The sequence below is a fragment of the Haliotis cracherodii genome, unplaced genomic scaffold, assembly GCF_022045235.1.
Source record: "Haliotis cracherodii isolate W230 unplaced genomic scaffold, xgHalCrac1.p SCAF_5, whole genome shotgun sequence".
Lineage (NCBI taxonomy): Eukaryota > Metazoa > Mollusca > Gastropoda > Lepetellida > Haliotidae > Haliotis > Haliotis cracherodii.
The window spans coordinates 52,911,492-52,937,483 of record NW_027266308.1 but is presented as its reverse complement, the minus strand read 5'-3'; the positions used below and the strand labels follow the sequence as shown (position 1 = coordinate 52,937,483).

The 25,992-nt window shown below is 39.4% G+C and overlaps 1 protein-coding gene across 1 annotated transcript; it reads left to right on the top strand.

Annotated features, from left to right (window-relative positions):
- The first annotated feature begins 691 nt into the window (after window positions 1-691).
- On the top strand, window positions 692-25,992 carry LOC139443021 (lysophosphatidylserine lipase ABHD12-like). The gene is made up of 12 exons (XM_071223944.1): window positions 692-796; window positions 4,311-4,444; window positions 4,849-4,951; window positions 6,740-6,838; window positions 7,176-7,252; window positions 9,469-9,598; window positions 10,315-10,352; window positions 12,675-12,754; window positions 13,260-13,342; window positions 17,297-17,375; window positions 18,001-18,119; window positions 20,027-25,992. Exons 1-12 carry the CDS (start codon window positions 777-779, stop codon window positions 20,067-20,069), a joined length of 1,005 nt encoding a protein of 334 aa, XP_071080045.1. The 5' UTR covers window positions 692-776; the 3' UTR covers window positions 20,070-25,992.

Sequence of the window (25,992 nt, the reverse complement as noted above, 5' to 3'; positions counted from 1 at the left end):
ATATTTACTAAAATGTTAATAGAGAAGTTCCAAGATGAAAACTAACAGGAAAACAGAATCAATGCTAGCAGCTTCGGGAAATAAACGTTCAATCAGCGTATACAGGAGGGAAACACAAACCAAAAAGAAATAAGTAAGCTTTAAGAGTATATTTGGGCGCGAGAATGTTCAAAATACAACACACAAGAATTTATTACTATTATTGAACAGGAATATTCACTGAATTCTAGAGCAAATTAAATATTCTGAGTTCAACATGGACTCAACCCTTGTTTAGAAATATAACCACATTTTATTTGTGTTATATCTCAATATACGTTTAGTGTAGTTATATCAACAATTTGGCTAAACAAATGGCCGGGGAAAAAACAGTTCGTTATATCCATCAGTTTGTTATAAGTGTGTTCGTTATAAACGTAGTTGACTGTACATATATCATTACAGAATGACGCTATGATACACTGGATAATGGAGGGTGTTCTTGTGCCTTCGCTGATCAATTTGAATAAAGGCAACAAAAAAACATTTCCATATCCTCAAGAAATCTCAGGTGTAGCAGTCATTGTCATGTCATTGGTCTAAGGGCGGTAACTCTAAGTTTGCTAACCCCTCTTGGAAAAATAGACTGTTCCGGAAGTCAACGTTAGGTTGGGAGATTCCAAATGTAGGGGATTTCCAGTCACGAGTTTTGTATGACAACACGGAGGAGGAAACTAACTTTGACGGAAGAAAATCGCGTCATAAACAGCTGACATACTTGCGAACTTTGGTCAGTCATGGGGTATAGTAGAGATAGGTAAGATTTAAAGTTTATTTTCTGTTTAGTTTGGAAGTAACTATGTGAACTATCAAAGTAATTATCCGCTGCTTGCAGTGTTGCTGTCGACTAGTCTACGACATTACAACTTTTGACAACAATCTGTCTTGACGTGAGTCGAGTTAAAAATAGAACACTGTTCGACCTCACAAAGACCGTCACCCCTGTGTCAGTTCAGGCGGTGCCGTTATTCTGATTATGATGATGGCGTGTGTTTCTGGTGATACCATGGATGACATCAGCTTATTCAAATGTTAGGCCCCTAATCGACAGTGATGAAATGGCTGGCGATATTGTAAAGCTGGCATGCAGCTTCACGCGTTCAAAGTTAACAGATGGAACAAAATATTTCAGATTCGAATTGAGGCATGTAGAATCATGTTCATCTGAATTGATCACCAGAACACCTGTCTGCCAATATCCAAATCCCCATCTCATCTGTAGTACTGGTACAGCTTGGAGTCTGCATACTGACTGTGTCCATTCACAGGACCATGTAACTAATAATAACAAACAAACTTGCAGGCAAGCCCAAAAGCTGCGAGTTTGTTATCATTATGTGGTCCATGTTAAACTGCTACTTGGTATTTCAAAGGGCTAGCAAAGCGCAAGCAGCCCTCCCTATAGTATATGACAGGGACCTGTATAATGTTCAAATTTTATGGTTAACTTTTTAGTTAAAAAAAAGAACTGTGTCAGTTTTTCATGCCAAACAAGCCTACTGAGCAGTATTTCAGAAATAGAAAACTCTTAAACCTAGAAATCTCAAATCTTAGCTGCAGTGTGTATAGTTTCAAATTTTATGCAGTTTGAACTTGCTTCGATGTAATTAAAGAAAGGTATTGTTATTGAAATGTTCAAAGGAATGGCGATGGTAATGTCACTTCCAAAATGACGCTACAGTGTGAGAAAATATTTCTTCACATCACATAAGCAATCCTACAGCCACTCACAGCGATGATGGAATTGAGACATAATACCCTGGATAATCTAGGTTGTAGTATACATCAAGGACACTGCCAGGTACCTAAGTCTTTATTAAGTGAATGTATTGGTCAGTGATCCAGATAAATATATTTTGAGTGTTTACTCACATGTTACTATTCACATTGGGTATTTATAGTTTTCTTTGGGTATTCAATAAATCTCATTAAAATCAAATCATAGTGCGCCCCACTGCTTCACATAGTAGTATCAAGCACATAAATCTGATTTTAAGGAGATTGGGTATTCAATAAGAACGTATTAAAGGGCTGTGCATTTGTCATGTTTGTAACATAACAGGGTTTCAGACTGTTCCATTTTCAACTGATTGTCATCCAAAATGTTCGAAAGATATTTTATAAAATTTGATAATGATATAAAAGAATGTTCTATCAAAAGCTTGTCTTGTAAATTAGACACACACTGAAAATTATGAGGGAGGTATTAACCATCATTAGCAGGTGGTTCATTAGAGATTATCAAGTTGTTGGAAAACAGATTAATGTGAGTACTAGGTGGTGGTTGTGTGCTCCAGGTTGTGTGAAATCACACTTGAAATAGGAAACCTGGAGGCTGGCTTTGTGAAAAGATGTGTCTGATATCACATTTCAAAACAGTAGGTGGTCTGCAGAATTTATTGAAGTTCTAAACATTATCAGATAGCTTTTTGTTTGAGCACATTTATCAGTTAATGGATGTGATGTAAGTGATTTAAGTGATGAAACCCCCCATGGACCCCAACTTAAATTATTCCAGATATTATTGTGAGCTAATCCAGGAAGAACTGGCAAAAACAATTTGGTGCCAATTTTTTACCCAGAATGCGCTGAAGGAAATTTAAATTCTTGTTGTATTATGGAGGTTTGAATAGATTCTGTGGCCTATTTTTAAGATTCTGCACCAAACATTTTACAAACACTTACAATACCCGTTGTGAAATGTGAAATTTTGTTTACAAGAAACACTGGTGAAACAATGCCCTGTGACCAAACAGGGTTGCTGGGGTCATCAAGTGTGCATGAGCTACTCTCAGTGATATGCAATGTCACTGATAAAGAAGAAGAAGATTCCGGGGTAGAATAGGTAGAATAGGTCTTCAGCAACCCATGCTTGCCTTTAAATGTGACTATGCTTGTCGTAAAAGGCGACTAACGGGATCGGATGGTCAGGCTTGCTGACTTGGTTGATGCATGTCATTGATCCCAATTGCATGGACCGATGCTCATGATATCAATCACTGGATTGTCTGGTCCAGACTCAATTATTTACAGACCACCGTCATATAGCTGGAATATTGCTGAGTGCGGCGTTAAACAACAAACCAACCAAGTCACTGATAAAATCCAGTAAAGTTGAGAGTTTTCAATATTTGTTTAAATATAGCTGGCAGAGGTGCATTTTAAAGCAAGCGACAGTTTATGACATTTATATTCCATAGATATCTTTTTCACTTTCATTCTTGGGGATAAAGGGATTATTATTGGGAACTAATAAGCATATTTTGTTTGTCCGATTCTGTAGTTTTTATTGATATGCATAGCAATGCAGTTTGTTAGGTATTTGTTTATTGACGCCGCACTCCTCCAAACACTACAAACTCTATCTTCCGTGTGACAATGAATCAGTTAGGTTTGTGATGACAAGGGACCTGTGAAGATCTGAGGTAGAACAGGTCTTCAGCAACCCATGCTTACCGTGGTGACTATGCTTGTCGTAAGAGGTGACTAATGGGATCGGGTGGTCAGGCTTGCTGACTTGGTTGATGCACATCATCGTATCCCATTTGCGTGGATCGATGCTCATGATGTCAATCACTGGATTGTCTAGTCCAGACTCATTTACAGACCGCCGTCATATAGCTGGGATTGTGCTGAGTGTGGCGTTAAACAACAAACAAACAAATGTAATGACAAGGATGGATACGAGCTGTGTAAGGGGTAATGGGATGATTGTACCCCACTCACACAGTAACACACTGGTCATGTCGATATGTATCGCATATATATTTCATGCACTAGTTTTTGCAATGAAGTTGGAAAGAAATTCTGTGGATTGCTCCTTGTCCCCCTGGTATTTCCTGGGGAGACTTCACTTCCAACCCTGCAATGATCAACCATTCCTTTGATCTGTAAATAATTACACATGCATTATCATCAATGTGCAACATAGCCAAGTAACAGAAACAAACAACACCTTATTATGATATGTGATTAATTGGTCGGAACAAAACAATGACCAATGATAAATTACAACTGATGCTTAACACTATGCCATGATACAGCTGGATATTGCTTAGCCTGGCATTAATTAACATTCACTCACCTTCAAGTTTGTGTCATCTCTAGTCAGCAGATTGATGCTCATGATGTCAGTCACTGGATTGTCTGGTCCAGGCTTGATTATTTACAGACCGCCGTCATATAGCTGGAGTATTGCTTGGTGTGGCATTAAACAACAAACAAACAAAATACTTTGATGCCTTGCCCATCACAGTGTTTGTTACTTGCAGGACATTCTTGGGTTACCTCAAGCGCTTCCAGCTGCGGTTCCTGCTGGTGATGGTGGTGTTCCTGTACGTTGTCGTACCGCTGCTGGTGTGGCTCAACCCCAGCATCGTTAACATTTTCATATTCGGAAACTACTGTGAGCTCAGCTTCTTTTTCATTCATTTTCAGTCAAAGCCAAATTTTTTTTAAAAATACAGAAACTATTCTGCAGAATCTTTTGATCCTGATATTTAAACAATCCAGGAATCTTGCTTCATGTTAACAGGGCTACTGTCAGTTCGTTATGATGACAGTGTATGATATAACTCAAATCATCAACAGGGCCCCGTTCCACAAAGTATTCTTAGTGCTAAGGTGATCGTAACTCCCATACTTTAACATAGGCTTACGATAGTCGTAGCACTAAGTTCGCTTTGTACAATGTGGACCTGGCCAGCAGATCTAAATAACACCATCATGATCAAAGGTCACTAGCCTTCAATGATTCAGATGACTGGTGCCTTAAAACTCTATCGACTATTTCATCTGTTCCCCCTGCAGTTGTGCTGCCCTTCTCGGACCTCTCCCACCCCAGCTCCTATGGCTTGCACGATGCCCGCCACCTCCAGATTGACAGTGATGACGGTTTACAACTGGGGATATGGTAAGTGAGTTATGTCACAGGTTTTGTAGTAGTCAGTATATCTTTTTATTTGAAATCTTGGTGGTAAATGGAGTCGTTTGTTATCCAGTGATTATCCAGTGAATCTCAATTCTTTTATGATATAAACCCTGGGCTCAATGGCATCATAACCCACCCACCCACCCACAACTACTCAACCCTGGTACCCCCACCACTACTACACAACCCTGGTACCCCCACCACTACTACACAACCCTGGTACCCCCACCACCACTACACAACCCTGGTACCCCCACCACTACAACACAACCCTGGTACCCCCACCACTACTACACAACCCTGGTACCCCCCACCACTACTACACAACCCTGGTACCCCCACCACTACTACACAACCCTGGTACCCCCACCACTACTACACAACCCTGGTACCCCCACCACTACTACACAACCCTGGTACCCCCACCACTACTACACAACTCTGGTACCCCCCACCACTACTACACAACCCTGGTACCCCCCACCACTACTACACAACCCTGGTACCCCCACCACCACTACACAACCCTGGTACCCCCACCACCACTACACAACCCTGGTACCCCCACCACTACTACACAACCCTGGTACCCCCACCACTACTACTCAACCCTGGTACCCCCACCACCACTACACAACCCTGGTACCCCCACCACTACTACACAACCCTGGTACCCCCACTACTACTACACAACCCTGGTACCCCCACCACTACTACACAACCCTGGTACCCCCACCACCACTACACAACTCTGGTACTCCCACCACTACTACACAACCCTGGTACCCCCACTACTACTACACAACCCTGGTACCCCCACCACCACTACTCAACCCTGGTACCCCCACCACTACTACACAACCCTGGTACCCCCACCACTACTACACAACTCTGGTACTCCCACCACTACTACACAACCCTGGTACCCCCACTACTACTACACAACCCTGGTACTCCCACCACTACTACACAACCCTGGTACCCCCACTACTACTACACAACCCTGGTACTCCCACCACTACTACACAACCCTGGTACCCCCACCACTACTACACAACCCTGGTACTCCCACCACTACTACACAACCCTGGTACTCCCACCACTACTACTCAACCCTGGTACCCCCACCACTACAACACAACCCTGGTACCCCCACCACTACAACACAACCCTGGTACTCCCACCACTACTACACAACCCTGGTACTCCCACCACTACGACACAACCCTGGTACCCCCACCACTACAACACAACCCTGGTACTCCCACCACTACTACACAACCCTGGTACTCCCACCACTACTACACAACCCTGGTACTCCCACCCTCACTACACAACCCTGGTACCCCCACCACTACTACACAACCCTGGTACCCCCACCACTACTACACAACCCTGGTACCCCCACCACTACTACACAACCCTGGTACCCCCACCACTACTACACAACCCTGGTACCCCCACCACTACTACACAACCCTGGTACTCCCACCACTACAACACAACCCTGGTACTCCCACCACTACTACACGACCCTGGTACTCCCACCCTCACTACACAACCCTGGTACCCCCACCACTACTACACAACCCTGGTACCTCCACCACTACTACACAACCCTGGTACTCCCACCACTACTACACAACCCTGGTACCCCCACCACTACTACACAACCCTGGTACTCCCACCCTCACTACCCAGCAATGCCTTGTGGTTGAATAAGGGGTTATGATGATGACAATAACCATTAGTCTGTGTGATATGTTCCAGGCAGCTGTTACCAGCCTCACTGAGTGGTCAACCTTTTGAGCAGGCTTTGGCATCAGGAAAAGAGATCATTCTTTATTTACACGGAAAAGGTCAAAATAGGTAAATACTCACTTCTCACTCCAGTGAGTGAGTGAGGATGGTTTTACGCTGCTTTTAGCAATATTCAAGCAATTTCACCAGAAATGGGCTTCACACATTGTACCCATGTCGGAAATCGAACCCGGTTCTTCAGCGTGACGAGCAGATGTTTTAACCACTAGGCAACCTGACCGCCCCTCTCACTCCAGACTCACATGCTCCCTTACTCACTGACTCACTCTTTCTTGCACCTGGAGTAAACTAAATATCATATCTGACTCTTCCATTAATGTTCATCATTTTCTTTGTTAAAAATAGTAAAAGTTTGTTTTGAATATTTGTGTGATATATTTTTCAGAGGAAGTAAGATTCGTGTAGGAACATACAAAGCACTCACGCGGATGGGCTACCATGTCGTCACCTTTGACTACCGAGGTAGGCATTAGACACCTGGCATCTTGTGCTTTACCAGTATTGGAGAATATTTCCTGCTCTTGTTGCTTACACGCTCTCATACTGTTACAATAATTACCAAGAAACTAATACCCTGTTCACATGCACCTCTATAAATATCTGTGTAGATTTGCATACATGTGTAAATATACATGGGTACACTTGTCATGTGGACCTGTTTACTCGTGCATGTATATTTACACGGTTTTACACCAGGAGCAAATTTGCACCATGTCTGGAGCAGGTGATTTATAACCTGTTTACATGCACAACATTTACTAATGTAAGTACTTTTGCACATGTGTAACTATACATACGTGTGTATATGTAAATGTACTATGCGTTCACATGAAAATCAACTTAGGTGTGTAAATAAAGCATTTAAATTGTGTGAGGCACTCATATTTGTCAGTTTGTTCACGACTATCAACACAAAACAGATTGTTTTCCAATCAAAGTTGAATGACAAGAGAGTTACTTCACCGAAAATTTTCAGGTGAAGCAACATGTGTTTGATTCAATTTGTACACAAAGTTTTGACTCCTTGACACCAAAAGAAAACACCTTTCGCTCAACTCTGTATATACACATAAAAGTTGGCAACTGTTGACAGTTTGTTTGGTGTTGGCAAAAGAACAGATATTAATTAGATCATCCTCTTACGTTGACATAAACGTTTACATTGCAACACATGCACACAGTGCAAATTTACATGTGCACCTGCTCCAGACATGATGCAAATTTGCTCCTGGTGTAAATATACACACAGGAGTAAACGCGTTCACGTGACAAGTATATTCATTTATATATTTCTACACACGTATGCACATATACACACATATGTATAGAGGCGCATGTGAACCGGGTATTAGACTGTTGTGGACTGAAAAATCTTTATTGTAATTTACAGACCTCTGTCAGGGAACAGACCTTGCATGTCTTAGGGAAATAAGTGTTGGGTTTCTATTTATCATTGTTGTGACATCAGTAAGTTTTGCAGACATTTCACTTAGCTGAGTTTTAAAAGTAGTCTCAGTTAGTGAGGTGCCATGCTCTGCGGGTGTTTAATACAGTGTAGTCCTGATTGGTTTGATTTTGGACACATGAAGATCCGGGATGGAATAGGTCCTCAGCAACCCATGCTTGCCGTAAAAAGTGACTATGCTTGTCGTAAGAGGCAACTATCGGGATCGGGTGGTCAGTCTCGCTGACTTGATTGATGCATGTCATCGATCCAAATTGCATGGATCCAAGCTCATTTCGAGATTGATTATTTACAGACTGCTGTCATATAGCTCAAATATTGCTGAGTGTGACGTTAAGAACGATCAAACAGAACAGTTTGATTCTGGTAGTAAAGCTGCTTCATATCCTGATAGATTTTACCTCATGATTCAGTGTCATGTCTGGAAATGTTTAAATTATATGAAAACTTAAATTTATGATCAAGAATAATTTCATTTCACTTTCACTCCTCCATAACACAAGAACCTGTTGTCATGGTAATGAGGTATCTCATTGTGTGATGTTTGACTGAATCCAATGTTTTCTTGTCAGTGTAGAAAACACTCTCTCTTCAAGTAAGCTCAAAGATTGATTCTTTGTCAGGGTTCTTTGCCATTAGGCATTGTAGTCTATGATGTCAAAAACATGCTTCTGATTCTGTGCCTGACTCTCTGTTTCTGAACATGCTGATTGTTTCTGATTGTGAATGATTCTGTTTCTGATTGTGAATGATTCTGTTTATGAGACTCAGTTTTTGATTCTGTGAGTGACTGTTTCTGAATCTGTGAATGATTCTGTTTTGGACTGAATGATTTTGTTTCAGACTTTCTGAATATGTGAATGATTCTGTTTCAGACTGTTTTTGAATCTGTGAATGATTCTGTTTTGGACTGAATGATTCTGTTTCAGACTGTTTTTGAATCTGTAAATGAATCTGTTTCAGACTGTTTTTGAATCTGTAAATGATTCTGTTTTGGACTGTCTGAATGATTCTGTTTCAGACTTTTTGGATATGTGAATGATTCTGTTTCAGACTGTTTTTAGATATGTGAATGATTCTGTTTCTGACTGTTTTTGACTCTGTGAATGATTCTGTTTTGGACTGTCTGATTGATTCTGTTTCAGACTGTTTTTGAATCTGTGAATGATTCTGTTTTGGACTGTCTGATTGATTCTGTTTCTTATTTTGCCAGGTTATGGTGACTCCACAGGTTTCCCGACCGAGGACGGCCTCATGGCCGATGCTCTCACAGTGTACAACTGGGTAAAACGGCAGTGCCAGTCTTCTCCTGTCTTTATATGGGGGCATTCTCTAGGAACTGGGTGAGTATTTACCTCAAATCAAATCTACATGGTCAAATGTGTTCTCGATCAGTATATGAATATGTCGAACAAAAATATTTTTCATGATTCGTAAGTAACACAACTATCCTCTCACTGAACTGGACTCTAGTATAATGTGAATTGTCAAGCATGGCTAACACAGTTTGCTTCATAGGACAATGGAAATTTGAAGAATATTTTTTCATTGGCATTACAAATGACTGACATGCAGTATTCAAAGCCTGTGAAAAAATTCCAACCATGGGAAAGTAACCATAGTTTGGAAAAGGCAATGGCAGCTGTGGTGAATGTGATCTTTGGTCATCTTTTGGACAGATCAAACATGACAAGTGTTGTCCATTTGTTCATTGTAAAATCTAAAAGATTTAGAATTTAAATATGTCTTCTTTACCATAACATCAATCAAATAGTTGTTTGTATGTATGATATGCTGGTATGCTGTTTGTTTATGTACCGATATATGAATGTGTGTATTTGTGTATTTGTGTGTGACTTGTATATTTGCATCATAATATTTGCAACAGTAGGTACAATTAGTCTAAATCTATTATTTTATGTACAGTTTACTCTTACTAATTGTGAAATGTCCTTTGTAGGGAGAGCTGTTTAGATAGGTTTAACCTGTTCACCAATCCCATTCCTTTTCTTGGAAATAAATATTGTTTACATCACAAGTGTTGACAATATCATTTCAGAGTAGCTACCAAGCTGGCCAGACACCTAAGCTTAGAAGGTATGTTGATATGGTTTATGGCTTTTCTCTTAGGAAAATCTTTTTCAGAAAACTTGTGTAATGACATTGTCATGTGTATCAATTAGTCATATTTTGTCAGCATGATATCTTGAGCTTTATGATATTACCATTGTATTGTGAGATGTTTTCATTCACTTCATATGTTGTTTTCAATAACAAACTTGCATGACGGCATGTCATGAAACAAGCCACTTCGTTGTCACTGTACTTAATTGGCTTCTCTCCTGTTAATCCCATTGGCTTCCCTGTTACCATGGTTACAGAGTTAGCTTTGAACATGAATCCTACCTTGTGTAAAACTCGGCCTGTATATACATATATATTGCATCAAAATTCTGTGATGTTATATTACAATCTCATTAAAATCAGATCTAAATTCTCACTGCCGCTAAACAAAGATCTGAGGACATCCCATTACGGGTCACGTCAGAACGACCTTTTGCGAACTTTGACCGACCCCTGAAATGACTAAAAAGAAGTCAATATCAGCCCATTAGAAAGCAGCTTTCTTGAGCTTTATGGCACTCGTTTCAACCTGGCGACTTCCATATCAGACTACGCTTGAAAAATATGTTGACACAGTTCTCGATTAAAATCTGGAAAACTGAACAAACGAACATTCCGGAATGTCTAATTGATTGAGATTATATGGCAGTGAATCCCATGTACTGTGCAACACCTCTGTTAAATGTTTAACCCACGGAAGCGAGAGATAGATAATAACTTTAACTGAATCAGTCATGCAGCCCGTAATTGTCGTTTGGATTACATGTTAACATTTTTTGAGGTTGCATGATTAGAAAACACATTCCGACTGTCACTTTCATGATCTGGTAAGCGACGCTTTGATTGGTCGGATGAATGGTCATTCTGACGTGATCCATAATGGGATGTCCTCAGATCCTTGTTTAGCGATATCAAGAACGGGTCCAGTTGACAAGGGATTCAGATATTCGGAAATTGTTATCTGGAAATATTTGAGAAAATGCAAGTCTCAGGATAAACAAGGTGCACCTGTATATGAATTCCCTTACACATACTACTGAGTATTCCCTCAATGAAGGGGCAAGAAGTGGCCCTCAAACACCTTTACAAACAATAAGGAAGTTGTTGTCCATACAATATTTCATGTCTTCAGCTTGATCTGAAGTATTGCAACTGTTCCAAAACATTCAGCTGAGCTAGAGAACCCAAAGAGAATATTTAGACATTGTCATTAGGAGGTAAACACTCTTTTCGATAAGCGCTTTATATCTGTGGGTTTGATAGCACTAAATTTAATTTTCAAAGCTATCAGTGTCAGATTTCAAATGTAAATTTCAGCACTCTCTATATGAATTGTTCATGTGATAAAAATGCAAATTGTTTGTTATATGCAGTGACCAAGACATCAAATAAGCTGCTTTAATCAGGGATTACTGTGATTTGTAAATCTTTCGCATATTCTAAAAACACAGGGCAGCATCTGGGGTTGTACATTGAGTTTCCCTGCATTGTTACTCTGTCCAACTCTCTATCCATCAGTTCTTCCATTGAAACATTTCCTCTCCTCAACTCTGGCCTTCGTAATATTGTATATTCCATTGTCCATGTATTTGTCAAGGTAAAACAAATTGAGCTTTTTATTTCCCTTCTCATTATCTACAAGATAAACATTCCATTTTTCAGTTGGCAGCTGTGTTAGATTTGACAGTGTTTGGAATTGAAAGGGCAACTGATCATGTATGAGAAAGATGTGTTTTGCTTTAGGTGATTTTTGTTGTTGGTTTTCGGATCCGCTGACATGAAAAACTTTGATGGTATAATAATAAATTAAAAAAGAAGTTAACTTGAAATATCTCACAAATTAGATTCATTGCGAAATACGCGAAGTGTCTGACCGATTAGAGTTACGGCCCTTCAATATGACATATCCGGTTGTGCAGTCATTTAGTTTGTGAATTGATTTACGATATTACATGCCTTATGATACAGGAAACAAGATTTAATAAGCACACAATTGAAATAAGTCAATTGGTTTTTAACTCTACCTCCAACATGTTCACTTGAAGTCATTTTTTATTTTGACCACTGACATTGTAAGAACAAACTAATATTATGTAAACCAACTGAAAAAAACATTAATGCCCTTAAATATCGGCTCCTCCTGAGATGCGGCAGCCATATCAGCTGTTTCAATCAGGGTTTGTAATTGTGATTTGAAACCTCTGACTAACTGATCATAATTTGTCAATGGTAGAATTAACATTACCTGGGTGTTACTGTTGTCATTATAACAGTGATGTGTGCCATGTGTTCCAGGTACACCTGCACTGGGCGTGGTCCTGCAGAATCCCTTCACCAACGTCCAGAGTGTCATGGACTACTCCAAAATGGCAATGGTAAAACAGGATTTTAAAATAAAGTAGAGATTTTAATGCTGCACTCAGCAATATTCCAGCTATATGACCTATTCAAGCAAGATAAGTGGATGTTTTATGAATGTATGAGACCTTGTGGATGTGGATGTTTTATGGATATTCTTTGTCAATACAGCAAGCTGTTGAAAGCAAACCGATAGATTAAATAGAAATAGTACCAAGAACATGTACCGATAGAAATCCTAGCTGTCCAGGGGAGGTCGGGTAGCCTAGTGGTTAAAGCGTTTGCTTATCACGCTGAAGACCCGGGTTCGATTCCCAACATGGGTACAATGTGTGAAGCCCATTTCTGGTGTCCCCTGCCATGATATTGCTGGAATATTGGTAAAAGCGGCATAAAACCAGACTGACTGACTGACTGACAGTCTCACTGACTCACTCACTCACTCACTCACTCTCCAGTATCTCCCCATCATCAATCTATTGCATGAGATGAACTATTAACCTTGCTTACTCCCCTCCACAGCCGTACCGGTTCCTCCCCTGGTATATGCCATATTTCAAGCGGTCGCTCAAGTCAACAGGCACATCATTTTCCAGTGATGTCTAGTAAGTATCACAGGAAGCAGCTGATAAGTAGATCTGAGGGAAGGCAGGACAGCAAACTGGGGACATGCTGACCTCTATGCTGACCTCTTTAGTCATTATTTACAGGTCGCTGTCACGTAGCTGGAATATTGCTGACTGTGATGAATTGAATGCTTTATGAAACAAAACACCTCTCATTGATAATAGAGGAGCGTTGTCATGTAATAATGTGGTAAATGGACATGTTGTCATGTAATAATGAGGCAGTGGACATGTAATCTAATAATGAGGAAGGTGGACATGTCGTTATGTAATAAGGAGGCATGTGACATGTTGTCATGTAATAATGATGCAAGTGGACATGTTGTCATGTTATAGAGAGGCAGGTGAACATGTCATGTAATAATGAGGCAGGTGCACATGTTGTTATGTAATACTGAGGCACGTGACATGTTGTCATGTAATAATGAGGCGGTGGACATGTAATCTAAGAATGAGGCAAGTGGACATGTTGTTATGTAATAAGGAGGCACATGACTTGTTGTCATGTAATAATGAGGCGGTGGACATGTAATCTAATAATGAGGCAAGTGGACATGTTGTTATGTAATAAGGAGGCACATGACTTGTTGTCATGTAATAATGAGGCAGTGGACATGTAATCTAATAATGAGGCAAGTGGACATGTTGTTATGTAATAAGGAGGCACATGACTTGTTGTCATGTAATAATGAGGCAAGTGGACATGTTGTCATGTAATAATAAAGCAGGTGACATGTTATCATGTAATAATGAGGCAAGTGGACATGTTGTCATGTAAAAATGAGGCATGTGACATGTTATTAAATAATGAGGCAGGTGACATGTTGTCATGTAATAATGAGTCAAGTGGACATGTTGTCATGTAATAATGAGGCACGTGACATGTTGTCATGTAATAATGAGGCAAGTGGACATGTAATCTAATAATGAGGCAAGTGGACATGTTGTTATGTAATAAGGAGGCACATGACTTGTTGTCATGTAATAATGAGGCAAGTGGACATGTTGTCATGTAATAATAAAGCAGGTGACATGTTATCATGTAATAATGAGGCAAGTGGACATGTTGTCATGTAAAAATGAGGCATGTGACATGTTATTAAATAATGAGGCAGGTGACATGTTGTCATGTAATAATGAGTCAAGTGGACATGTTGTAATGTAATAATGAGGCACGTGACTTGTTGTCATGTGATAATGAGGCAAGTGGACATGTTGTTATGTAATTATGAGGCATGTAACATGTTGTCATGTAATAATGAGGCGATGGACATGTAATCTAATAATGAGGCAGGTGGACATGTTGTTATGTAATAAGGAGGCACGTGACTTGTTGTCATGTAATAATGAGGCGGTGGACATGTCATGTAATAATAAGGCAGGTGACATGTTGTCATGTAATAATGAGGCAAGTGGACATGTTGTTATGTAATTATGAGGCATGTAACATGTTGTCATGTAATAATGAGGTGGTGGACATGTAATCTAATAATGAGGCAAGTGGACATGTTGTTATGTAATAAGGAGGCACATGACTTGTTGTCATGTAATAATGAGGCAAGTGGACATGTTGTTATGTAATTATGAGGCATGTAACATGTTGTCATGTAATAATGAGGCAAGTGGACATGTAATCTAATAATGAGGCAAGTGGACATGTTGTCATGTAATAATGAGGCATGTGGACATGTTGTCATGTAATAATGAGGCAAGTGGACATGTTGTTATGTAATTATGAGGCATGTAACATGTTGTCATGTAATAATGAGGCGGTGGACATGTTGTCATGTAATAATAAGGCAAGTGGACATGTTGTTATGTAATAAGGAGGCACATGACTTGTTGTCATGTAATAATGAGGCGGTGGACATGTAATCTAATAATGAGGCAAGTGGACATGTTGTTATGTAATAAGGAGGCACATGACTTGTTGTCATGTAATAATGAGGCAAGTGGACATGTTGTCATGTAATAATAAAGCAGGTGACATGTTATCATGTAATAATGAGGCAAGTGGACATGTTGTCATGTAAAAATGAGGCATGTGACATGTTATTAAATAATGAGGCAGGTGACATGTTGTCATGTAATAATGAGTCAAGTGGACATGTTGTAATGTAATAATGAGGCACGTGACTTGTTGTCATGTAATAATGAGGCAAGTGGACATGTTATGTAATTATGAGGCATGTAACATGTTGTCATGTAATAATGAGGCGATGGACATGTAATCTAATAATGAGGCAGGTGGACATGTTGTTATGTAATAAGGAGGCACGTGACTTGTTGTCATGTAATAATGAGGCGGTGGACATGTCATGTAATAATAAGGCAGGTGACATGTTGTCATGTAATAATGAGGCAAGTGGACATGTGGTTATGTAATTATGAGGCATGTAACATGTTGTCATGTAATAATGAGGCGGTGGAAATGTAATCTAATAATGAGGCAGGTGGACATGTTGTAATGTAATAAGGAGGCACATGACTTGTTGTCATGTTATAATGAGGCAAGTGGACATGTTGTCATGTAATAATGAGGCACGTGGACATGTTGTCATGTAATAATGAGGCAAGTGGACATGTTGTTATGTAATTATGAGGAATGTAACATGTTGTCATGTAATAATGAGGTGGTGGACATGTAATCTAATAATGAGGCAGGTGGACATGTTGTTATGTAATAAGGAGGCAAGTGACTTGTTGTCATGTAATAACGAGTCAAGAGGACATGTTGTAATGTAATAATGAGGCACGTGGACATGTTGTCATGTAATAATGAGGCAGGTGGACATGTTGTTATGTAATAAGGAGGCACGTGACTTGTTGTCATGTAATAACGAGTCAAGTGGACATGTTGTAATGTAATAATGAGGCACGTGACTTGTTGTCATGTAATAATGAGGCAAGTGGACTTTTTGTCATGTAATAATGAGGCGGTGGACATGTAATCTAATAATGAGGCAGATGACATGTTGTCATGTAATAATGAGGCGGTGGACATGTTGTCATGTAATTATGAGGCATGTAACATGTTGTCATGTAATAATGAGGCGGTGGACATGTAATCTAATAATGAGGCAGGTGGACATGTTGTTATGTAATAAGGAGGCAAGTGACTTGTTGTCATGTAATAACGAGTCAAGAGGACATGTTGTAATGTAATAATGAGGCACGTGGACATGTTGTCATGTAATAATGAGGCAGGTGGACATGTTGTTATGTAATTATGAGGCATGTAACATGTTGTCATGTAATAATGAGGCGGTGGACATGTAATCTAATAATGAGGCAGGTGGACATGTTGTAATGTAATAAGGAGGCACGTGACTTGTTGTCATGTTATAATGAGGCAAGTGGACATGTTGTCATGTAATAATGAGGCAGGTGGACATGTTGTCATGTAATAATGAGGCATGTTATAATGAGGCAAGTGGACATGTTGTTTTGTAATAATGAGGCAGGTGACGTGTTTCATGTTATAAAGAGGCAAGTGGACATGTTGTCATGTAATAATGAGGCAGGTGGACATGTTGTCATGTAATAATGAGGCAGGTGGACATGTTGTCATGTAATAATGAGGCAGGTGGACATGTTGTAATCTAATGATGAGGCAGGTGGACATGTTGTCATGTAATAATGAGGCAGGTGGACATGTCATGTAATAATGAGGCAGGTGGACATATTATGTAATGATGAGGCAGGTGGACATGTTGTCATGTAATAATGAGGCATGTAATAATGAGGCAAGTGGACATGTTGTCATGTAATAATGAGGCATGTAATAATAAGGCAAGTGGACATGTTGTCATGTAATAATAGGCAGGTGGACATGTTGTTATGTGTTGATTGTGGCATGGCTCTGTTAACCTTTCCACAATTAAATTAAAGTATCAATGTTTACAGGCAATACAGGCATCTTCTCTGTTTCAGCATCTGTGAGGTAACATCACCCGTCCTCATAATACATGCAAAAGATGACAGAGTTATACCTATAGAATTGGCATATAAGGTAATGATTGAGTGGACATGGAAGCATGTTCACTCTGTGTGTAAAGACTGAGAACTCTTTCTCTATATCCCATATGTCCGTGAAGTTCTGGGGTAGAATAGGTCTTCAGCAGCCCATCTGCTGTAAAAGGCGACTATGCTTGTCGTAAAAGTGACTAATGGGATCGGGTGGTCAGGCTCGCTGATTTGGTTGATGCATGTCATCAATTCTCACTGCGTGGATCGATGCTCATGATATTAATCACTGGATTGTCTGGTCCAGCCTCGATTATTTACAGACCTCCGTCATATAGCTAGAATATTGCTGAGTGTGGCGTTAAACAACACATAAACCAACCAACATAAGGGAGTTAAATTGAAAATATTGATGTCAGCTATTGTCTGTAACAAACAATCACTTACCTTTTATGCCAATTGTGTGAATGGCTGGTGCTATTGCGAGAGTGCTTCCCTTTTTCACATTCATGTGTCATGTGATCCCTACAAATGATTTCAACCACTATTTTGCCTGGAATCTGTCTTTGCAGATAAAGGAAACTGATTATTCTCTGTCATTGATGTTATATATTTATACTGACATACTGTTCTGAGGACCACATATGACAAATCAACTTGCCTCTCCCCAGCTGTTTGAGACGGCCCAGAAGACCCCGGCCAGGACAAACATTGTCACCGAGATGGTCGTGATGGATGGATGCGGACACAACAATGCCTACATGGATCCAGACTTTTCAACAATAGTCACGTAAGTAACAATTTCAATGCTGCTGGTATCATCTTCCAGAGGCAAGGGAGTTAACGGACTGTGAAATCCAGTTTCCACCCTTGATGAACTTTGCTGGAATTTCTGGGCTCAATCGTAGAGTCCCACCTATTGACCAATCAGATTCCACCTCTCATATCACTTGCATTTGCTTCAATCCAAATGGTGGCAACCAGTGAAGATGATCTGACTGATAATTATCCCCCGCCGCGCGAAAGCGCGAAGCGGGGGATATAGTATTCACGACCGTCCGTACGTCCGTCCGTACGTCCCACCTGTTTGTTGCCGCGATATCTCAAGAACTAAACACTGGATTGTCTTCATATTTGGAACTATGGTGTATATACAGACTCCGCAGACACCAGTCGGTTTTGGTGACCTTGATCCCATTTTCAAGGTCACAGCAGGCATATCTGCTTTTGGAGTTGGAAAACGGTGTTGCCGCAATATCTCAAGAACTAATCTCTGGAATGTCTTCATATTTGGAACTATGGTGTATATACAGACTCCGCAGACACTAGTCGGTTTTGGTGACCTTGACCCCATTTTCAAGGTCACAGCAGGCATATCTGCTTTTGGAGTTGGAAAACGGTGTTGCCGCGATATCTCAAGAACTAAACACTGGATTGTCTTCATATTTGGAACTATGGTGTATATACAGACTCCGCAGACACCAGTCGGTTTTGGTGACCTTGATCCCATTTTCAAGGTCACAGCAGGCAAATCTGCTTTTAGAGTTGGAAAACGGTGTTGCCGCGATATCTCAAGAACTAAACACTGGATTGTCTTAATATTTGGAACTATGGTGTATATACAGACTCCGCAGACACCAGTCGGTTTTGGTCACCTTGATCCCATTTTCAAGGTCACAGCAGGCAAATCTGCTTTTGGAGTTAGAAAACAGTGTTGCCGCGATATCTCAAGAACTAATCGCTGGATTGTCTTCATATTTGGTACTATGGTGTACAGGCGGGGGATATTTCGTCACTCTGTGACAAATACTTGTTAAGATCTATGTTGTTATAAAACGGGTCTTTCTTAGCCAAGTGCATCAAATCACGTGAGCAGCTTGATTATTAACATGAAAGATTTGGAAAGTATCTGTTGATGCTAAGTTGATGGTACACATGCTTTGCAAATCCTGCAATTGACTGAAATCAGCATGGACTGAAATCAGTTTAGGAAGAAAATGTCAATTTCATTCCTAGATTCGTTAGTCCAGCCTAAATATTACCCCATAATTCCAGCCTATTTCGGGAAGGGTGGAAACTGGACTTTTTTGTCAGTTAACTCCCTTGCCTCAGTAAGATGAATTGGTATAAAGAGGTGTAAAGTTGAAGTATGGACCAACTGAAACAAGAGTATGTTAGCGACACTTACATTTGGTTCATTTTGTTAGAATGTATTAATAGAAATCCATGAGTTGAGAAATTTGATAATTATGGGCCATTGCTTAAAAAATTTATTAGAACTGGTTCTCAGGCAATGATTTTTGAAAATATGGTGCAGGCAGGCGGTGTTTTTTATGTTTTATTGCTTGTTCAAACAAGTATGTTACCAAATAAACAGTTGTGTACCATCAACCTGGGAAAGGGCCTTCCTTCGTAAGCAAACATACAAACTCCTATTGCTGCCATTGCAATAACACGAGATGCGCAGTAAAGCGATGGCATATATAGGGAAGTAACTGCGTGCTATATTGGATCACATTTTTTTAAATATCACGATTTTTTGTTGTTGTTTAAAATGGAAATAAAAACGAAACGTGCCGCAGACTTTATGATGATGCAGGCGGTGCCTGGGCTCAAGACTATTTTTTTTTAGCCTAATCATGTTGAAAATATTTCTTCTTATAATCATAATTATGTATGTGTTTTGTTTTTTTCCAGAAAATTCACATCTTCTCTTCTGCAAAACAAGAAGACGGTGTGACAGGTTATAATCTCTGTTGCTGCTCTGTGATGAGGAATACAGAAGGAGATGCCCGTGCCTTGCTTTTACCCTGTGTAACATCCTCAGCTAGGTGATGCTTTCTTTCCTGTGGTGGCCGGACAGATGGTGTAGAGCACCTTTGCAACAGGACACTTTTATCATGGTTTCTGTGTTGTTGCTGGAGAGATGATGGCTACTGCTGAAGTGTAATATGCTTTCATGTACTGGTATTTGTTTGTTTCATCGTTATTGAACAAGGCAGATTGTTTGGATTGATGATGAAAAGAAGACACACTCCAGGATTCTCTGTCTTGTTTGAAGTATTGATGGATTGATGCTGTACGAGGCTGACATCAAGATCCACAGGCTTGCTCCACGGATATTGATGCTGATATGATTATGTACCATTTTGAACATGAGTCGAAGTTGATGCTGAACTTAGATTGCATTGTTGGTCTCTCTCGTACAATACATTTCCAATAGTCTGAGAAATCATTTCTGATGCCAAATTCTTATCTGTGATATTTAGGGAAAGAAATTCAAAATATTAACAATTTTTATTAAATATGGAACAATTCATTGATATTTTCAGTGGTTTTTCATTAAGCAACAATTATTGACAGCTTTTCTTATCCAGATCTGATGTAATTATGTTGTATGTCAAAATGGCCAAGCTAAGGGATGATCTATTGCACAATGGCATATGCTTTTGTAGCTGGTCATTTATTTTTGTTCAGCTGTATTTTGTTGAACAGTGCTTCATACATTGTCTCCATGTTTACTGATAACTCGTGTCTTCATTCCTGACCATAATTTTACAATTCTAGTTCAGTATGCTCAAATCATAGAGAGACAATGCATCACCAGAAGGAGGGGTGAGGGTTTTGAAAACTATAAAATGCTAAACATGCTGGATGTCTTGGAAAGAAATGTGTAAAACAATTCTCCTTCAGGTTTTCCTGTCACAGAAATAAATATGTGTGATGAGTCAGTGACTGAAGACAAATACTCCATCTCTTATAAAATTTTGAGGTCCCCAATAATATTAAATGGTGGGTCCTCATCAGGTTATCTCAATTTGATAAAGGGCATTACAGGGTCACCACACTGTTGAGAGAATGAACGCCTTTAGTATTGCAGTCCCAAGCAGGGACAACTCGTATAGTGAACACTAGGTTACAGCATTTCACATGTTATTATCATTACCACAGATTTGTCATTTTTGCATTTATTGGGGTTGTATGTTTTTAAACACACCAATTCCAAAGCTGGGATATTAATATGTAATATTTTCATATTGTCCATTTACACAATGAGGCATTATCTAAGTTACATTGTTACCGGTGCGCGTGCGTGCGTGTGTGCGTGCGTGCGTGCGTGCGTGCGTGTGTGTGAGGTGCATCTGGTCCCATGGTCTTGGATGAAGCTGAAGTTGATAGGATTGATGTGAATGGTGTACGTCACACATTGCCACTGATACAAGATACAATCATGGTTGACTTTGTCTTGGTACTGATAATTCTGTAGCATTTATCCGCTTGTTTTAATATGTTAGAAATGCCAAACTTACAGTTAATGGTATGTGTCGTTATTCTAGGAAGACTATTTGGTGTTACCATAAAAGACTCCCAGAACCAACAGTTCCTTCCAATGATGTTTCACCTTTCAAACTGTTTCAGTGCACATTGTCAGATGGCAACAATTGGTACCCAGGAATGAAATGAATTTTTGATTCTTGAGACCGGCAAGATTTTGTTTGATTTATATTTCCTAAAAAGCGTCTTGAGGTAAACATGGTAAAATCTGACCAAAACTTTTAACAATTGGTTTTCATGTAAGCATACTTTGAATTAAATATCAAACGTCCATACCAGAGACTAATCAGGCGCTATTATTTGCCAGACAGATTCCCTTAGACGTAAAAGGTAAAATAGTGGTGATAATTATATGAATGAAAATGCATTTATATCTTTGACTGATGCTAAATTTAGGTCAAAGATATATATTTCCAAACAACATGTTTTTATGTACTGTTTCTGTTTGCCTCAGACATGAAGTATGTTATGTTTCCATAGTTTATATGCGTGTTATGGTAAATGCAGCTTGTAAATGTGTAAGTAGTTTTTCTTGAAGGATCGCATCATGGAGGTAATCTTTCTCAAGGAGTAGTGTCAGCTGATGATCTTTGTATTGCTTTTGCTAATTAAGCAATATTGAGTCAAACTTGGTTTTCTTCATGTTATGCAATGACACAAACCAAAGGCCCACCCTTAATACCCTTAATATGATTTTCCTGAGGCTATTTTGTTGACATGTTGTAGGATAGGTTATTTTCTTTGCAATAACGATATATATATACATATGTTTTGTTTTTCTTTGATACTTTACTTTCATCATTACTTTTTACATCTAATGTTTTATGTTTTTAATTATTCCAATGATATTTTCAGTCCTGTCTTCCCAAAACACTTTTCCCAGGGATCCAAATAATTACAAAATAGTAACTGTCATGCACATATATACCATCTTCCCGAGGCAAGGGAGTTAACTGACTCTAAAAGTCCAGTTTCCACACTTGCCTCACTAGGCTGGAATTTCTGGGCTCGATCGTGCTGCCACCAGTTGCTATTACGAGTTATGTCCTTTCTATGCTCCTCCTATTAGTTTCCATCTCTCATATCACGTGCATTTGGTTCAAACAAAATGGTGGCGCCCAGATCGATGATCAAAATAAATATTGTAATAAAACAAGTCTTACTTTGCGAAAAGATTTGGAAAATATGTGTCATTGTCCAGTTGACGGTACACATCTATTGCAAATCCTGCAGTCGACCGAAATCTGCACGTTGAAATCCATGTTGTTTACGAACCGGATGTCAATCTCGTTACGCGATTTTGATTGGATTGTGCAGAGTTTCGTTAGTCCAGCCAAAATATTACACCATAATTGCAGCCTAGTTTGGCGAGGCTGGAAACTGGACTTTTACTGTCAGTTAACTGCCTCTCCTTGGGAAGGTGCATATTAACACACATGTGACACATATTTAGTATTTAAGCTGATGTTTGATTGTACTTTTTAATGTGCATTGCCCATGCACTTTCCCTTCAGGATCATGTCACAAGTTCAACAAGGCCAAAAAGTTAATTCTGTTTTGTCTGTTAACGCTGTGCTTATGAATTGCATATTTTCTTTTTCTTTTTAAATTTATTAAGTTGATTTCACAATATGCTTTGACAGGCAAATGTAACTGTGACTATGTATGCTTGACGTCTCAAATTCAATCAAAGGTTTAGCATAAGCACTAGTGATTGACCTGAGATTTAGTTATTGAAGATTGCAGGTGAGAATTGGCTCTTCTTTTACTGATGTTTCCAGCCTCATTGAGCTATTTAAAAAGAGTCATTGCAAGAATGTCATACCCTCATGCTTCTTTGTAAACACCTGATTTTTAAACATTCCAAATGAACCAATGGGAGTGGACCAAAGTAGAAGATGCTCATGACATTAACACATGCTTGTGGAGTGTGTCATGCTGGTAGTGAGCAAGTTGGGTTTAACACTGCTTTGAACAGTATTCAAGTTATATCAGTGTGTCGGCTTGATATGGGAGGAAGGCCCGAAATGATGCAGGTCTTAGATGTTTAATACTTTGGTGAAACCGAGCAATGGTATGGTGCTCACAAACTTAGAAATATAATCAGGGCCATAATCATAGGTTTCAGGCATACCCAAGGGAAGTAACTCTGCACAGCGAATTGTGGCGCCTATAATTACAGGGCCACCAGTGCCCCACATGTCAAGAGTGTTTGTCCAATAAGAATGACATTCCTTGCTATGATACTGCTGTTGTGAAGTCATCTAGTATCTATCTTGAACACTCCATCGTTTCCTTACACCCATTCCACGCTGCTTGACAACATATTCTTTTATTTGTATACACTGTATATGTACAACATCCTCAATGTATTTCCAGTGTCAGTTTGGAGTGAAATGTATTCATTTGACCGTGGTTTACACAACAGAATACATTCAGACAAACAATGTATCATTTGTTTCTTGAACAAATCAGCAACATCAAAAGGTGACAATACTCAAATGTCAAAGCATTGAAATACTATGTATATGACTTAGAAACTGTCTGTTGCAATGTAACATCAATAAATATTTCTGTCCAAATATTGATACCTTTATAAGGCTTAAAAAAATAAAAGAATTGATTCTCAGGCATTAACTTTTGAAAATGTAGAGTGGGCGGCTATAGTTCTATAGGCCTCCCGACATAAACAAGCATTTAAACTCCCATTGCCGCCATGACCATAACACGAGATTTGCAGTGAAGCAGTGAACATGTAAAGGGAAGTAACTGTGTGCTATATTGGATCACATTGTATTTAAGTATTAGGATTTGTTTATTGTTTTTTAAAATGGAAAAAAACCCTGAAACATGCGGCAGACTTTATGATGAGGCGGGCAGTGCCTGAGAACCAAGATTATTATTTTTTAGCCTTATGTTTCTTTCTTGTCAACTGAATCTCAAGTCCTGCCCAGAGATTTAGATTGGGCCCGAAGTCTGCAGCAAAAATTACAAAATTTGAAATAAATCTTTCCCAGTTCATGTCAATATTGTTGTGTTACTAACATAATTTGTTTTTCATATTTGCCTATCAAGGGCAGTTAGTTTAGAATCCTGGATACATCACTACTTCTAGTGATGAAGATGAGATGAGTGTCAGACTAAACCAGTTCATGATGAGGCTGCATCATCGTATATTATGTTCTATGATGTTGCTATTTGTAGATCAGTGACGTCCGTAACGTTTTAATACAGCCATTAATCTATACTGCTGTTTGTTTTGGTCATTGTGGGATTAACTACAAATTCTGTCTATTTTAACTATAATAACGGAAATGCTATTTTTCAGGGCATTATCATTTACAGAAGCCCTGTTAGTTCATCTGTCGTTCTTTTTCAGGCAGTAAATGGCAGTCATGAGGCTTCTGCAAATGTTAATGCCCTGAAAAATAATGTTAGCTTCGTAACGTTTATGCAGATTTACAGATATATGACAAGGGTATTTCATTATCAAAACTCAGTTTATCAATATCAATTTTGACCATGTTTGAAATGATACGAATGAGTCATTTTACACAGTATTTTATAATGACAAAGCTATCTCACTATACATGCTGTACATTCTGACATTTTATGGCAATGTTTATTGATTACCTGTTGAATCTCAACTGCTTACATTATTTGTGTCTAGTCAGCATGAACACATGCCATCTGTGATCATATGAACAATGCAAGTGGAAACATACATTTAACATCCGGGATGCTATAAAAGGTTTTATTCTACTAACTACTGGTGTGAGTGACCCAGGCTAGATTTACAGTCAGGATGTAGCTGGAATGGTGTGACATAAACTACTGGTGTGTGTGACCCAGGCTAGATTTACAGTCAGGATGTAGCTGGAATGGTGTGACATAAACTACTGGTGTGTGTGACGCAGGCTAGATTTACAGTCAGGATGGAGCTGGAATGATGTGACATAAACTACTGGTGTGTGTGACCCAGGCTAGATTTACAGTCAGGGTGGAGCTGGAATGGTGTGACATAAACTACTGGTGTGAGTGACCCAGGCTAGATTTACAGTCAGGATGTAGCTGGAATAATGTGACATAAACTACTGGTGTGTGTGACCCAGGCTAGATTTACAGTCAGGGTGGAGCTGGAATGGTGTGACATAAACTACTGGTGTGTGTGACCCAGGCTATATTTACAGTCAGGGTGGAGCTGGAATGATGTGACATAAACTACTGGTGTGTGTGACCTAGGCTAGATTTACAGTCAGGGTGGAGCTGGAATGGTGTGACATAAACTACTGGTGTGAGTGACCCAGGCTAGATTTACAGTCAGGATG

Coding starts and splice junctions, on each gene's coding strand:
- LOC139443021 (XM_071223944.1), top strand. CDS start 777: ATGGGGTATAGTAGAGATAG. Junction 797..4,310: donor ATGGGGTATAGTAGAGATAG/GTAAGATTTAAA, acceptor TGTTACTTGCAG/GACATTCTTGGGTTACCTCA. Junction 6,839..7,175: donor CACGGAAAAGGTCAAAATAG/GTAAATACTCAC, acceptor TATATTTTTCAG/AGGAAGTAAGATTCGTGTAG.